General features: G+C 56.6%; 1 protein-coding gene across 1 annotated transcript in view; it reads right to left on the bottom strand.

Moving 5' to 3' along the window:
* The window catches only part of TRIM8 (tripartite motif containing 8), a 30,524-nt gene extending 13,879 nt beyond the window's left edge, over positions 1 to 16,645 (bottom strand). The window contains exons 1-2 of the mRNA XM_055719701.1: positions 15,309 to 16,645; positions 14,377 to 15,038 (exon numbers count right to left, since the gene is read on the bottom strand). Coding sequence (XP_055575676.1) covers positions 14,377 to 14,946 — 570 coding nt within the window. The 5' untranslated portion in view covers positions 14,947 to 15,038; positions 15,309 to 16,645. The remainder of the gene's footprint in view (positions 1 to 14,376; positions 15,039 to 15,308) is intronic.
* Between the last annotated feature and the right edge of the window lie 629 nt (positions 16,646 to 17,274).

Raw genomic sequence — 17,274 nt, forward strand, 5'->3', positions numbered from 1 at the left:
GGGATACAGCTGCACAGGCGGCACAAAGCTCCTCTCCAGGCTCAGGCAGCAGTAGAAAGAAAAGCCTGCTTTGATTTAAAGGCCATGATTTTATTTTTTTTCCTTCCCAACTGATCTAGTTAAACTTCCAACCGCTCAAGGCTATTTTAATTTGTACTGGTAAGTTAAATCAACACAAACAAGGGCAGAACAGGTTTATATGCACCTCTATTACAGGCTTGCACCAACTAGAACACAGCTAGATTTCTCCAGGCAGCTTTTTTTTTTTTTTGTTCCCTAATAAAGATAAGGGGGGGACGTTTTCTGTGCACCTCCAACTGACAAATGGAGCCTGAAAGTGAGTTGGGAGTCAAAGCCTTGCAGAAAGTCAAGGTGACTTATGCGCCAATAGGCTGGATTCAAAGAGCTTTGCAAAAATGCAGATCAACTAACAAGATTTATAAAACCCGTTAGGGGCTTAGAGGCCGCTTAATTCTCAGAGGTGCCAAGGAAAGTGCCTGACTCACAGAGGGATGGATGAGGCTTACAGAGGTGGCTATCTCAACCTTGTGGTTGCTTCAAGAAAAGGGGACTCAATTTCTCTTAGAAACGAGGTTTTGACGTGCTATGTTTACTCTGAGCCTTGGCTCCTCCATCACTTTAAAGAAACCAAGTCCTGCTGCTGCAGACAACAGTTACAAACATCTACCAAAAGCCACAGCAGAATCTGCTGCTTCAGCTTGCCAGCGCCAGACACCACCCAGAGGAGTATGAGACTCAACCAGATTCGGCACACAAGCTGCAAAAATAAAGAGAATGGGGGAAAGGAAAGAAAAAAAGAGGACTTTGCACTTCTGCAGCTCCCCAGTGCCCAGCGTTTCGCAGGCTGGAAGCAGCCTGTCAGCACCTGTGGGCAACCAAGGCAACATACAGTGAGCCTATCCACCCCTCAGCACCCAAGAGGGGACCGACCACAACCTGCTGAACGCGAGGACCCCTCAGCCACCTCCCTGCTGGGTTTTCTCTCTCCTGGCTTTTTTTTTGTTGGGGTTTTTTTTTTTTTTTTTTTTGCAAAGCGGCTGTTGAGAATCTGAAAGCCCGGATTATAATCTTTATGAATCCCATAGTTAGATTGCGCTGAACAGCAGCCCAGCAATACCAGATGTTCAAACAAAGCTGCCAACCGACAGCTGTCTGCAGCTTGCAGCGTGTTTTTACTTTAAAATGCAAAATGATACCAATCTATATTAAAAGAGAGACGTTCAGAGCCTTGCGATAGCAGCTGAAGCCGCGGATATTGCTCTTTCACGCAGGGTGTGGCGGCAGAAGGAAATATCTCAGAAACTACTGCTTAAGCTGCCCTCCCAGCCCCCCCAAATCCTGGCCCCTTTCCTAATGGGAAAGAGACTCACGTTACTGCCTGAGTGCCGTGAATGTACCAGTGCGTGTCCAAACAAGCCAGCAAAAAGAAAAATGCAGCATGAACAAACACCATCTAATGAAGGATGCCAGAACAAATCTGGGCGCTGCAGAGCCTGCACCTGGCTCTCAGAGGCGTGGGGAGGACGAAGCGACACACAGAGGGACTGAGGGAGCCTGTCCCAGAGCGGAGGGCGCAGCCCCTCCTGTACCTGTGACCAGACTGGGAGAGCAAAGGTCCCTTCTGCCAGCAGAACATCGCCAGTGGAAGTCAGGGATGGAGGGGCATCTTCCACAGCTCCAGCCCATCTACCCAGCATCCCGCCTTGGGCTGTCCCTCGTCCCTCTAAACCACACAGGGACACTCATGTGGTGCTGGCCTCACTGGGGAAACTCTGCTGGGGCCTCCTGAGACTCGGTATGCAGCAGGTTTTATTTGTACCTTGATTTGTTAGGCTGGCTGGGACCAGGCACAAAGCCCTACACCCTGCAACCTTTTCCGCGTGCCAGCAGCTGGGGAAGGTTGGAGCTGGAGCTCAGCCCCGCTCTCCATTCTTCCCCTGGAAATGCAAGCCACCTGCACCCACCGCATTTTGGGGGTGGCAAACCCTGAACACGCTGGGCACGGCACAGTACTTCTGGCTTGCAGGAATCGCACGAAGAGGGCTCTGACTTACTCAAACGTGACATCCCAAATTCCCCACCAGCCGCGATCACAGGAAATCTTTGGGACCGGTCCCAAGGCTGCCTCATTGTGCTCCGAGCAGCAACAGCATGAATGAATCATGCTCCTCAACGTGACACCCAGCTCCCAGCAACGTACTCGAGACCAAAATATTTACGTTGCAAACAAGTAAGAATAGGACCAGATCCCTTCCCCAGCCTGGTGACATAAAAAGGCCAACCTCGCCTCGCATCAAGCAAGTGGGTGGCGGGATGGTAAGAAAGCAGGAGCTAGAGACCAGCCCTGTGTCTCGTAGCTTGGCTCTGCCCAGCGATGCTGAACCAGAGCCCATCTCCACGGCCGCAGAACCCCTGCAGTGGTGAGCACCAAGACTACGATCCCCATGGTACCCCACTCCCGCCAGAGCTCAGCAGCCAGGTGACAGATGAAGGAGCATGCTGGGACTTGTAGTTTCCAGCCAGCCAGCTGCAAAACACAATCCGCCAGTAAACACATCTCGAATTAAAGAGATGCGAGGCCCCCAAGCTCCTGGCAAGGTGCCAGCCACGGCTTCTTGCTGGCAGGCGCTAGGCCAATTCCCATGTGTTGCATTAGCCCCTTCCCAAGGAGCTGCCAAGAGTCCGCACCCTGCAAACTCCCTCGCAGCCAAGCTGCGCCTTGCCCTTGCTGAAGCAAGGTCTCTGCATGGACAGCAAGATGCTCCCAGAGCTCAGGTGCAGCCCCGCGCCGCAGGAGATGTCAGCCCTGCTCCTGCCTTGCTGTGAGCCCCTCCGCTTCTGTGCTGCGGCACTGGGCCGCTGACTCCAGAGCAAGACCCTGCAGCTGGCACTGCCCAAGCTCCAGCTGTATAGAGCCCAACACTGCACCCCTGGAGGGGTCAAACAAAGATGTCACCGAAGCAGAGTCACAGGCAAGAAGCCACCAGCACAGTGCTTTCAGACAGAGCAGCACAAGCAGGCAAAGCTCCAGCGACCCACCACGCTGACAGGGCTGGGGGCAACCACCTCCCCACAGCATCCCGACCAGATACGCAGCCCCCACCCCCAGGGGCTGCTGTTCTGTGCCCCAGCGAGGGCAGGACTGTATGTCACCCCCTGGGGAGCGTGGCACCCCTCTCCTTGCCTGCTCACCCTCCCCGCTGTGGAGGAAATTGCAGCGCCCGGCTAACGTCAGGAGGCATCACTTCACACAAAGGCCAGACTTCCTGGTGGGGAATGGGTGGGGGAGCGGGGAGGAAGGGGAAGAGGAGCCCGGGGCAAAGGCAAGCGGCATCTCCAGCTCCCTGCGTGTGTATGAGGGGCAGTGGCAGGAGATGGCACGGCCCCTTCTCCTTTAATCGCCCTTGCGCTCAGGAAAGAGGCAACATCCTACTTCCCAGCGCCCTTCACAGGAGCCCCAGCGTGCTCCTGCCCTGCGGAGCTGCAAGGGAGATGCACCCCTTTAAGGATGCACAGAAAAAAGGGACTAGAGTTTATTTCAGTTTGCTCCTGCAAATAAATCAATTCCATCTTCTCCACCTCAGCTGGACTGTAGCTGCTGCTGACCAGGGGAAGCACGCTCCAGCTGAGCCTGGGGGGCGCAGCCCCCTGCCCAGCGCCCACCGCCACTTCTGTGATAAGCTTGAACACCACACACCCAAAATGGGCACAACGGCACACCCCACCTCACTGTCTCCTGGCCATGGGTGGCTAAACACTTGTGGCACCCATTAACCGGGCAATACAGGTAAAACCAACACCTTCAGGACAAAGTCACCTGCAGCCCTCATTTCCCATACTCCTCTCCCCAACGCGCTGCTTGAAGCCGAGCGTCTTTACAACACGCAGCACGTCACAGTACCCACAGCACCGATGCGACCTCTTGCTTCAGCCTCTCCTCCCCTCCGCTGCCTCCCACGGCCCCAGCTCATCCCCCAGCAGCAGGGGCAGCTGGCAGCCAGCACTGGGCTGCGTTGCTTTTGTCTCCACCTCAGCTGCCCTCCCAAGGGCAGGAGCACTCTGGACCAGTTGCACCGGCACTGGTGAAGATGGGTTGGCCATAGGGGACCTGTGGGATCTGGTCGATGTTGACTGAGGGGGGTGGAGGGAATCACTGATGTTGTAGGGGGCAGCCCAGGAAGGTGGATTTTGGATGTGGGCACGAGGGAATTAACTGTAAAGGAGCAAACCCTGCTGCTTTCCTTCAGCGTGCTGACTTCTGCTCCTACGAGGAGGCCTGTCATTGGTTTTTAATCTCACCCAATTACTGGCCAGCCTTTGACATTATCGATCCAAGCCCCTGAAGTATCATTTATCTTCCAGGTTTGACTCGGCAATCGGAGCTCAACAGCTCAGACCCCAGCCAGGTCCATCCTTCCAGGGAACCAGGGGATCTGCTCTGCTCGACCCTGGGCCTGCCAGTTCGCACAAGCTGTGTTTGAGACTCGGTTTCCATGCCCAAATCCACACCAGATGCCCTCTCCCCACGTGGCACTTCATCTCCTGCCTCAAAAATCCAGCTCCTCAGGTCTCCAGCAGGGCCTTATGAAGCCCGGCAGTCCACACGCACTGCTTCCTCCTTTCAGTTTCATTATCCTCTTTTTTAAAGAGGATGCGGTGGAGGCACACCCAGAGCCGCACAGGGAGCGGAGGGGCAGCGCCAGTGTGCAGGGTACAATCAGAGAAGCCATTTCTAGCTGTTACCGCGCTGCCATTTTCTAGAGAAGGACCGACAACAGCAGCTCCTCATCCCCTGGTGAGCTTGCACCCACAAAGGAACCTGGCTGATAGCTGGGTTCTGTGATAGCTTCTCCTTACCTGCCAGCTAGCACAACTGCACCTCAGGGCCAGCTGGTGATTTCTGCTCGACCTTTACAATGTTAGCACCTGCTCCCTCCACCGGGCAGAATAAGAGGGGGACTCCACGGATGCAAAGCAGCCAGTAGGGCTGGGATTCAAAACACCTGGGATCGCCATCCCACGGATGGGACACACCTGGGATCCCTGTCCCACGGGTTCCCACTCCCCTGGTTTCCTTCACCTTCCACCCAAGCTGACAGACCCAGCCTCTGCCTTTTGGGAAGCACAAGGTTTTCCTCAAATGTCCGTGTCTACAGTTACTGGGTGCAGCGTGTGCATGAAGCCAGTCTTTTTGGATGCCTCCTGTCTCTCCTCTGCTCCTGCAAAGCTGGGCCTTGCATTTTTGGAAGGAGGAACATTTTCAGAGGAAGGCTCCAGCAGGCAGTTTTAACGTGTAAAGGAAGGTTTAGCTTATCACCTCGGTATTGTTTTGCAGATTGCCGCAAAAGCACCGTGATAAATGGAGGCTAGTACCATATGTGTTCCCAGATCACAGAGGTAGCCAGGAGCCACCCTTGGAGAGGACCAGAGGAGAAAGTACCTGGGTGGGGGCAGCTAGCAGGGTCTGTGTTTGGCAAGGTACCACCACCAGCAAAGAAAGCCTGAGTCTTCAGGATTGCTTCCTCACCGTGCCACGGAATTCCCAGCTCCCTAGCAGGTCCCCCCCCTTCTGTTTATCTCTACTTTAGGGTAACATCTTGACTTCCCTACCCAGATTTTAGGTTGTTGCAGAGATTAAACTGACCTTTTTCTCCCGTGGTAAGTAGAATGCTAAAATATCCTTGGCTGGAGGACAAGTTGTGGTTTTACATGCTGAGCTCACACTGTCAGGAGATGCGTTTGGCAAGGGGTGGTCTCCGCACAACACACAAGGCGTTATTTCCAGTCTCCTGCTTGGATGCCCTGTCGTGCAGGATGCCAGCAGGCAGAGGCAGGGAAATAAACCCAAAACGTGCTCCCATTCCCTTGCAGGGGGCAGATCCCATCCCCTACAACCAAACCACCCCTGACCCAAACAGGGCTCATGGGCCTCAGCCACCCAGCCACAACAGTGCAGCTGTGGCAGGAGAGCTGCAGTAATTCCCTCCCGGATCCAGCCACCCCCATCGCTAAGGGGGCTAGCACAATACCCGAGGGAAGGGGGAGCGTGGCCCAACCCACCCCCCATCCCCAAAGGGTCTGCGAGGGGGACAGAGACCTCGCAGTGCATTTATTCCGCTCCATCCATTTGAAAGGCACGCTTCAAGGGGCTTTCTGCCATCAGAGGCGGGTGCACCAGGACAGGAGGAGAACAAAGGGAGGCACCGGCACCCCCAGCCCTTTGTCTGAGCGCAGAGGAGTTCACCTGCAGGGAAAACCAGCTTCCACTGCAGAGCCAGCAGCTCCACATGGATTCGGATGGGGAGAGGGATACAGCCCCCCGCTAGCAAGAGGATAATGAGCAGAAGGTCGCAGTCGCGTTACCCTCTCTCCCCTTGCCACAGACACAATCCCGTTACAGCACACACCAACCCCCCCCCCCCAACGCCCCCCCCCGACTTCCCAACAACAACCGCAACCAGCAATAAAAACCATTGCCACGAAAATATCAACCTGCCCCCCAGCACAATCGATTCGTGCCTGCGTGTGGCCAGGCACCAAACCCCGGAGCTCAGCTCCACCGACCGGGATCGACTGGGAAGGAAGGGGGTGGGAGACTAGTTTCCAGGGGATGGGGTTTTAAAGGCACACAATAACTGGCTGAAATTAGGGTTTGGATTAAGCTGTTGTGCAGCGAGGGAAAACTGCCTCCATTAGGATACAAGGATTTTCCTTTCCTTTCTCCAAAGCTCCAGCTCCAGGATGAAGCTTCCAGGTTACCCAGGCAAGGGAGAGAACTGGGTGACACCGAGCAAATGGGGAAACCCACACAGGGAGAGATGGGTGGAGGGAGGAAAGGGCAGATCAGCCCTCCCTGAGCCCCAGATCGCACAGTCGGCTAGTCTGACAACGTTTACTCATATTTCAGAGAGACACAGCCATCCGGAACGTCACTCCCTGCCAACTGCCTCATCTGGAGCCATCCACAGCTCAGCTCTTCCCAGCCCACTCCAGAGACGGGCCCCCCCCCCCCCCCAGAGCATCCACACACCAAGGAATTGAGAAAGGCCAGGCAGAGGGAAGAGAAGAAACAGAGAAATTAAACTGATTCCTGTTCAATTTTTTTTTTTTCAAACCGTTCTGGTATATTGTTCCAGCAAATGGATGATTTTGAGTGCATGTTAGGTAGATGGCACCAACGCAGAGTGGCAGGGTGCTGCTCTGAGCTGGGAACTTTGCTCATGTTACCATCACAAGTGAGTCACAAGACCCAAAAGGGGCAAACCATGATCCCCTGGTGAGAACGGGCCAAAACTGTCCTTATCAGAAAGGATTTGTGACTGGGAGCCTCTTCCTCAAGTTCATCTGGGGGACATATGTAAAAACTCTTGCGTGCATCCAGAGTCTCACGCCTGTAAATAACTGTCCCTCCCTCCATACTTGGGACCAGGCATCTTTTCCTCCCATTCGAAAGCATGCTGGCTGTAGCTCTCCTGGGTAAAGGAGGGGTGACTACTCGATCAGTGCTTCTTCCATGGAGGAAAGAGAAGGGCAGGACATCCCTGGTCCTGCACATTCCACACCTCCCCACTGGTCTTCCAGCATCTGCCCCATCTTCTCTACCAGCAAATGGAGGTTTGTTGCAGAAAACTGGCTGCCACTGCACTGCAAGCAAGCTCAGCAGCTCCAACTCCTCCGAGCCATCCCCCTTACTCCAAACAAACCAGCATCTCCTGCACCTACAAGCTGCTGATAAAAGCACAGAGTTGACAGTCGCCAGAACCTAGCCCAGCTCTATAGCATTTTTTTTTGTTTTATTTTAAAGAAAAAAAGCCAGGCCAGACCAGATTCTGCCCCGGAGCCTGCGTGGCAAACCAGAATCTGGCTCCAAGTGTTTATTTATAAATCCTTACATACATGTACATTTGAATTCTGACAGAATTAATTCTGGCATCCAGCTAATTCAAAGCATTCCTCCCCCATCACACTACTGTTGCAGGCCAGCCCAGCACAGAAGCTGATTATAAAATGCTGCACTAGCCAGGCATTTCTGCAAAGGCTTGTGCTATTGAGCATTCAGTCTTTCCTTGCTTGGCTATTTCATTGTTTCGGTGTCGATCCCTCCTCTCTTGCCCTGTGTTTCCTGGTTACTTTTGTCCCTGCTCTGGAAGCACTGCTGCTCTCAGCCCCATTTCAGCGTCAGATTGGAAAAAAAAACCCAAAACAATTACACGAAATTAAAGAGAAGAAAAGAAGAAATTACCACAGTGTACCAAGATTTCCAGTAAACAGATAGGTAACAAGCAAAAAATAGGCCAATACGCTGCAAGGCAAGCTGCAGACAGATCTGGGGATAGAAAACCCACTGCCTCCCTCCAAAGCACAGCTAAGAAACCCCTGTGTGGTCACACGCTGTCCTCTGGAGCAGAGAGGAGAGAGGTCAGGGCAGCTAGCACTGTAAGAGCCTCTTTATTCTTGGGCAGTTGCATGAATCTGATCACTTGTGCCCTTTGTGAGATATGGAAATCTGCCTTCTCCTCCCACCCCCTTCACCAGTTCCTCCTTCTGCTTCCCCCCCCTGCTCAGATGGGGACCAGAGGCAAAGACCAGTGCAGCAAAGAGGCTGTGGACCCCACCTCCGGCAGGACCAGGCTTAGCCAAGCACACAGGAGAGCCCAAGGACAGCGCTTTTTTGATGGAGCGAAGGGAGGGGAGGAAAAGGGAATGATGGTTCCGGGACTCGCACATTCCTCGAAGGGCTCAGCCAGGTTCCCACATGCAAGGCACAAGACTGAGGGGTAGAGGAAAGTCCAGGGTGTCACACTGCAGCCCATGTCTTTGCTATTTCTCGCTCTCCACCACGCTCGTGGGCTCGAGGAGAGCAGCATGCTGCACACCTCCATGCCAGCAGTCACATAACGCTTACATAAATATCACAGGTTGGATTTAGACTGCACAAGGGCCTGGGCTAAGTTTACTATGCCCTCACCACCAGTCAAAGCTGGGCTTGTACCTCCTGGTTCACAGACCAGACCAGGACACCCCCAATCTCAAGGGCTCGTTCAAAGCCACTGCCAAGCAAGGTCTTCAAGGCAGAAAGCTCTCTGGCATGGGTGGGCAAGGCTGCGCCTAGACATCCCCACCTGCAAAGTGCAGCCAACCCCTATATAGTGCAGGAGTAAGTCTGAGTTACAATTTGTCACTGTTCCTTGCAAAGCAGCTCAAGGTCCTCAGATGACCCTCTCTTTCCCTCTCCTTCCACCTCCCTCTTCACCAGCACCCATCCACATAGCACTGTGCCCCATGGAAAAAGAACATTTTCCGCTGCAGCCCCCCATCCTACTCCTGTTCTTTACCAAAGCTGTCCCCTCCATGAAAGCCTCCTCCCTCCCACTTAAACCCACCAGGCTGCCTCCCAGCATCCTCCATCTCTGCTGTCACTTCTCAGATTCACTCTACACAGAAGACTTGCAGCTGCAGGTCTAAAGCAAGCAGCCACTGGCAACTTGATGGGCTAAGGGTGAGGAAAATGCTCAAGCTTAGCAGGAAGGCAGCGGGGAGAAGCCCTTAATCCAAACCCCAGGGAGGCAGGAGACTCTCTCAGTTCAGTCAAAGATCTGGAACCGCCAAGATACCCACTGCCATTTGGCCAGCAAACACAGATGGGTTTGCAGCAGGGTGGCTCAGCCCCACCGAGACTTCTCTAGGGCAGAGCACAGGCTGCTATCAGTTGAACTGAAAACGCCTGCTGCCCCTGACAACACCATGCAGCAAACCTGACAGATCGATGGTGGTGAATGGCATGGAGCTAGAAAGCAAGGCTAGGTGTGTGCTGGGATTTCTGTGACTGCCCAAGGCCCAAGAAGTCATTACACATCACGGCAGCTTGACCAACTGACAGCATCCCAGGGCACAATGATCAGTCACATTTAGGAGCCTAGCGCTGGACTCATGAGACCTCCAGGCAGTAACCAGGGCATTGGCGAAGCCGAGGAGGGAGAGACCTGGGTTAGGCTGACCTAACCCCTGGGTTGGGTTGGCAGTTCAGCTCTGGGGTACTGGTGGAGGCTCAGATGGAGGGCGCAGGGAGAACTGGCACATCTCCAGCTTCGTAGGACCTAGAGCAAGAGCTGTCTGGGGACCAGGTATGTTCAAAAAGCACGATAGGAAATGCCTGCCAAGCACCAACCCACACCATCTACAGTCACAAGAGCTAAATTAATGCTCGAGCACTTGGGCATTTGCACTCACAATGCCTCCAGTGAGCTGCGTGCCGCACTCCTCATAAACAAGTCATCTGGAAAATAAGTAAGCCTGTAAAAATCCAGTCTATCACAAGTTACCAAACCAGTTTCAGAGTAAAACAACCTACAGCAGCTTACGCCAGAAGCCTGACAGTGGAGCTGACCCCAGCCTCCCCACCAGTGAGGCTCCCTAGGTCCCAGCAAAACATCCCCGGCACAGATGACAGCATGGGGATGTGACATGGGACTAGTTCCAAACAAGAAGGTGTCTCTGGTGTCAGGGCCACCTAGCAAAGAAAAACTGGTGGCATTTTCCCTCTAGAGACCTTAGAGGCAATCAGCTGGGGCAGGCAGGAAAAGCGCACAGGCCATCTCTGCACTGGGGCTGGTGGCCAACAACGGCAAAGGACCAGAGGTTCTGGTATAGACTTGGGATTCATCTGTCCCTGTGACCCTACCAAGAGCTCACCTCACCTCTTTCCCATACTTTAGAAAGGACCTGAGCTGGCCCTTACCTGGGGTTCTGCCAAGAAAGCAAGCCCAAAGCCACCGAGGAGCATATGGACTCAGCAGCCCAGTCCCTCTATCCCCATGGATTTGCCGAATGGGCGCTACTCCACAGTGCTGGGCAGGAGGATCCCCAATGTTCTCCCACAGGTCTCCATGCCACAACGTGCTTTCTCCCTCTTCATGTTCAAAACCATCAGAGAACTTCAGAATGTGGAGGGATTTGCTCCCAGTTTCCCAAAGATGCACTGCAAGCTAGGTCAGAGGGAAATCTATCTCTGTCCCCTGAAACAAAACGGAAGCAGGAGCGGAGCCTCTGCCCAAGCCCTTTTCCACTGGTGGAACCTCCAAGCTGTGGACAGGCAGCTGGGACCATCCCCAAATAAGCTCTGATGGGCCTGGCCTCCATATCACACAAAAATGGGACAAAAATGGTAATGCCCCACACGTGAGTCCCTTTCTTTGGCTGCTGCCTTCTCATCCGCGTTCCAATCCCAGTAATGTACTTTTCCCCTTTTTGGACTAAAAAAAAAAAAAAAAGTGCAACACATCAACCTCATGCTGGAGCAACTTTCTTTTTCAACCTTGGAAGCAGGTTCCCCCATGCAGGGGAGACAGCAGGCTCCCCCATGCAGGCAGGAGGCACGTGGCTGGGGCAGCAAAGATGGAAGAAAAAGTGTTTCATTTTGAGACCTTGACACAAACAAAATGACAAGAAAAAAAAAAAGAAGAAAAAAAAAAGAGGCTGGGTTGTTGGCTTTTTTTTTTTCCTCTCCTCTTTAAGCACTACAAAAACAGGAAACAAAGGAGAAAACATCTCACAGGGGGGAAGGGGAGGTAAGCGCTTTATACGCCCACGAAAGAAAGATTAACCACATATTTTATTTACAGTTTGTATTACGGTTGCACCATGAAGTTCAACCAATTCTGAGCCAGGGCTCTGTGGGTTTGTGCAGCACCTAATGCTGAGCGGTCCCCTTCCCCCAAACCCATGAAGTGCGTGCCTACACTTTGAGCCAGCCCTCCACAGACACCTTCTTTCCTCCTGCAGACACCTGCCTCCAGCCTCTTTTGCCCAGCACTAGCTCTCCTGCCCTAATTGCCAGCTTACAGCCGAGAAGCACTGGTGCTGTCCCCAAGGAGTTTTGAGCCCCTTTTCCCCTTCAAACTGGACCATAACTGGGGCCAAGATGCCCGTCGACATGGGCCAGCAGCAGAGCCAGAGTAATAAATGCTAAAAAAAAAAAAAGGTGAGTTTATGGGGAGGGTGTTTGGAGACTGCCATCGGTCCTCCGGGCTATGGGGGCCACCCCTGACACCCCGGGTTGATACCGCACACTCACACCAAGTCCCCTGCGCTAAGGACAGGGCTCCGAGCCTCCAAACTTTGACTCATTTCTCAATTAACGGCTTCCCGAAGGCGAGCCACACATGGAACAAACCTCTCACAACGGGGCCTCCCCCGGACCTCCCAAGCCCAGCGTTACTCATCCGCCCCCCGGTCCCAGCCCTCCTTTCCCGGGATGCTCTAAGAGCGGCTCATGCCGCGGGGTGAGCAAGCCGCCAGGAATCCCAGGCCCGGCTCCCGCAGGCGGGAAGCGTCACCAGCTGAGTGCACGCACCCTAATTCGGGAGCCGACATGGCCGCCTTCCTCGCCGGCTGGCAAGGAGTGGCTTTCAGCCAGAGACCTGGCCAAGGCCATGCAGAGAGCATCAGCAACCTGCCGGGAATTTTTCCCAGCAGCTCTTCCCTACTCCAGTCGCTTCATGGAGGAAACGCTTCAACTACAGGGCGTGGGGGGAATCCTTCGGGTACGTTGTCCCCTACCTTCGGGCTGTCCTCCATTGCCCCAATCTCTGAGCACCCACCCCAGCCACGCACCCAGCCACCCAGCGGGGGGTGGGGGTGGGGGGGAAGAGACAAGCTTATCACCGAAGAGAAAGGAAATTAAGATAACGTGGCGATGGAGGTACCGAGGGATTTGGCCAAGGTCACGAAATAATTCTGCAGCTCTACAATGCAGCTGTCCGACACCTTCGGTGCCTGGCCGCATATCCCAAAATTTCAAGCCAGGGCCAAAATCCAGCCTAGCTGGTGGCAGCTTTTTGCCAGGTCATTAGCAGCATGCATCCGCAAGGAACAGCGAACATCCAGCCATAACAACGGCAGCAACAACAACAAAAAAACCATGCAGCAAGAGCGGGAACACATGAGATCAAAGTGTCCTGGAAAAGGACCTGGAAAAACAGTTTTGGTCCCTGGCTAAGGGTCCCAGGAAACACACAAACGAGCCCCGTCCCAGCCCCACACAGCCCTCATGGGGTGGCTCCCCACCCTGGCAGAGGGAGACCAAAATGATTCCCTATAAATAGAAGCAGAAAAGCGCTTCTCCAAAAGCCTGGCTGGGTCTTTCCCCTTTCAGTGCATGTGGCGGAGCTGCTGGCACCTCCACAGAGCTCTCTGGTTTTCCCCAAAAAAACCTGGAGAGGAAAATAACCTTCCTGTGAGCTCAGGCTGGCTCCCCTCTACATAGAGCTGCCCCCCCTCCGGCCTGGCCATCCAATTGGAAAGTAATTATACTGCAATTTTTATTTATGACTTTTTTTTTATTGCTAAATGGTGACTCATTTTGGCAACATTAAAATACACAGGAAATCATCCCTATTTTACAGTAATCACCATTCAATTCATTGTTAAATATTTATTCGGCGGACAAGCGCCGGGGCTCTTTAGAAGGGTCAGAGGGGGAGCGGAGGGGCAGCCCTGGGGCCGGGGGGGGGGGGGGGGGGGGGGAGGGGGGTGTCACAGCAGGGCTGCCCACAGGGCTGTTAAATGCCCACCACAAACTTCAGGGTGGGGAGCCAGGCGTGAAAGCTGCTGCCAGATGGCCTGGCCACTAGCAAAATACACACTCCCTTTCCCTCGAACCCAGCGCTATGCCCCATGCTGCTTCAGGGAAGGGGGGCAGCCCCGTGCCCCCTGCTAGGAACCCCATTCTTTGGCCAGACCCCAAGCCCAAATCCCTGCCAGCAAGAAGCCGCGGGTCCCTGAGACGAAGCTCTTCCATCGCCGGGGGGGGGGGGGGGGGAAGGGGACGGCCCTGGCGGGAGGTGGTGGGAAGAGCCAGCAGTTTGACATTCACGGGCCTTACAATAGCTGGGGTGCGCGTCCGTGCTGCCCTGTCCCCCCGGGGAGCCCAGTTTCGGGGTGACTCGCCCCGAGATGCGGGCAGCTCCTCCGCCTCACCCCGAACAGCAGCAACCGGGGAGACAACCCCTCCAAACCCTGCTGGCCCAGCACCTCGACCCTTCCCCGTCCAGCTCTGAGCCGAGCAGCCGCAGGCCCTACAGCCGAACGGCTCCAAAGGCCCCCCCTTCCCCAGGGAGCCCCCCCGGCACCCCCGGGCTCCGTCACCGCTCGGCTGGGGAGGCCGCCCAACATGTCTGCCGCGGGGGACCGGGCGGAGGAGCAGAGCACCGGGGTGGCTTGTGCCTTGGCCCAGACAGACACAGGCCTTTGGGGAACAAACATGGCAGGGGATGGGGCAGCTGGGTGAAGAGGTGCCCCCCCCCCGCTCCCACCCCGAGCCGCACAAACCCCCATCCCCACGACGGTCTGACTTACCCTGATCTCATTGCGGCGAATCTCCACGTCGCAGACCGAGTGTCCCTGGTGGGCCCCGCTGTAGTAGCAGCAGAACTGGCAGACGGCCACCTGCTCGGCCTCGCAGTGGTACAGGCGGTAGGCGTTGTGCTGGGGGCAGCTCCAGGCCCGCACGTCGTCCGCCTCCACCAGGAGATGGCCGCGGGCGGTGGAGGGCTGCTGCAGGTGGGTCTGCACATGGGACTGGCAACACGGGGCCTCGCACCTCAAACAGATCTTCTGGGCCGGCAGCGGTGGGCCCCGGCGGCAAAAGACGCAGTGCAAGACGGAGGGGGGCTTCTCCAAGTTAAGGGAGTTGAACTTCTCCACGATGTTGGTGAGCTTCAGGTTCTTCTCCAGGTTGGGCTTCTGGTTGTAGGCCTGGTTGCACTCTGGGCACCGCACCAAGCCCGACTCCTTGGCCCACGCCTCCCCGATGCAGCCCCGGCAGAAGTTGTGCTTGCAGGGCAGCTGGACCGGCTCCACGAAGACGTGCAGGCAAATGGGGCAGATGAGCTCCTCTTCGAAGCAGTTCTTCCAATTCTCGGCCATCTCTGCCGGCAGCCGCTGGCGACGCTTCCCCCCCCCCGGCTCGGCTCGGTCGCTCAGTGCGGTCTAGGGGCGGGCGCCGGGGTCTGTCCGCCCTGGAACGGCAAAGCGGGGGGTGAGCGGCCGGGCTCCCCCGCCCCGCACGACGCAACAAAAACGGCAGCGGGTTCCAAACCGGGGGACAGAATCGGGCACGGCGCAGCACTCGAGGAATCGCCAGCCAGAAACCCCGGTGGCCCCGGGGTTGTCTTTAAAAAAGCGACGCGAACGGTTAAACCACCCGACGCGACACCGCAGGGCGCGCAGCCCCCACCACCCCCAGGAGCCCTTTTTCTTTTTACCCCAGAAGGTGAATCGAAACTTACCAAAGGTTGAAAAAAATCCATACAAAATCCAGCAGCAGAGTCCAAGTTCCATATAAAGCTCCTAAATTTAGCGCTCCGGATCAGATTTTTCCTTTCTTAGGTTTGCAACTGACATTCAATATTTTAAAGGGACTTTTGTCCCCCACAAGCCCGGCTAACAGCTGAGAGCACCGACTCGCTCGGGTTTGTTGTTTTTTTTTTTTTTTTTTTTTTTTTTATCTTCCCTGTATTTCTCCTCCCTCTCCCCCTGATGGGAGTTGGGAATCAGTCTTTTAAAGGAAACAGATCAAAGGGTTAAGATCCAAAATGGGAAAAGGAGGAAGATTAAAAAAAATATATATATATAATAATAATAGCGACGATGACGATGGCGAAAAACCGAATTCTCTCCGTGGCCCCCGAGATTTGCTTCTAATGCGGTGAAGCAGCAGAGAAAAAAAGGAAGGGGGGGTGAAGCCGAGACGGGGAGGGGGGGGTAGGAAAAAAAAAAAAAAAAAAAAAAAGGGGAAAAAACCCCCTCTCGTCTGCTTCGAGATTGCGAGGTCTTGAATGGGAGAGCTCGGTCATTCAGAGCAAACCCCAGCGTAGCGCAGCCCTCCCAGCCTCGTCCAACGCTCCCGGAGAGGGATGGGAGAGAGGATGGGCTTTGCCGAGGGGGAGCTCTGAACCCCGCGGACCCCAAATCAACCTGCTCCGACTTCCCACCGGGGGCTGGGGGAAAAACGGCGCGTCCGGGGCGGGGGGGTCCGACCTAGCCCGGTCTCATGGCCGGCCGGGGGGACGCAGCCCCCCCCCGACGGCAACAATGCGATGGAGCCGGGGGCGGCGGAGGTGCCCGAGCAGCCTCCGGGTCGCTCCCCGCTCCGGGCCCGCCGGGAAGGGGCGAGGCGGCGGCGGCAGCCGGGAGGAGCCGACCGAAGCGTGCGGTTCCGGGAGAGCCGAGTCAGCTCTCAGCCATTTTGAGCTGCCCTGCTGGAGACCGGAGACGCGTTAAAAATAAATTAAAAAATAAAATAAAATTTAAAAAGGTATTAAAAAAAAAGTCACCGGAACAAAACCGCTCCCGCCGCCTCCCCCGCCCGCGCGGCGGGGCTCTGCGGAGGGGCTGCGGCTGCGGGGCCGAGCCGAGCCGTCCCGTCCCGGCGGGGCCGCTCAGCACAGCCCCCCGAGCCTGCCCCCGCCGCCGCCGCCTCCAGCCATCTTGGGGTCGCCCTGGGCGCCGCCCGCGCGCCGGAGCCCCACGCCCCGGCCTTCCTCCCGCCGCCCTCGGGGAGGCGGCCGCGGCCCGGGGGGGTGGGTGACGAGGAACGGGGGAGGGGGGGCGTGGATCCCCGCAGCGGATCTCCTGGGGGAGGAGGGGGCGGCGCCTCGCAGGCGGCCGGGCTCAGCCCCGGCGCGGGGGGCCGGGGCGGCGGCGGGGGGCGGGCGGGGCGGCCATGGGGGCGGCGGCCGCGGGGGATATATCGACCGAGGGGGAGGGGGCGGGCGCGCCCCGCCCCGGCGCGCCGAGGGGCCGCCCCGCTCGGGAGCCGGTGGGGCTGGGGGGAGCGGAGCGGAGGCGCCGGAGCCGGTGGATCCCGCCGGGCGCTGCCGCTGCCGCCTCGGAGCTGCCTGGCGCTGCGCTGCGCTGCGCTGCGGCGGGACCGGCCCCGCCCCCGGCCCCGCCCCCCGCGCCCCTCCCCGCCCGCGACGGCGCCGCCTTAAAGGGGGCACGGCCGGCGGTGGGGCCCACGCGGTGCGCGGCGCTGCTCAGCCCTCGGCCCGCGCCATGGCCGCCCCGGCTGCCGCAGCCCAGCCGCCGCGGAGCCCAGGCTTGTCCCCAGCCGGGATGTCCCTGCCGTGCCGTCCCTGCCGTGCCGCTGTGCCTGGCCGCCAGCACATCCCCACCGCAGGGCTGCTCAGGGTGCCATTCCATAGGAGGGGCCCATCTGCCCTGGAACCAGCTCACATCTGGGCCACAGCTGAC

The sequence above is a fragment of the Falco cherrug genome, chromosome 9, assembly GCF_023634085.1.
Source record: "Falco cherrug isolate bFalChe1 chromosome 9, bFalChe1.pri, whole genome shotgun sequence".
Classification (NCBI taxonomy): Eukaryota; Metazoa; Chordata; class Aves; order Falconiformes; family Falconidae; genus Falco; species Falco cherrug.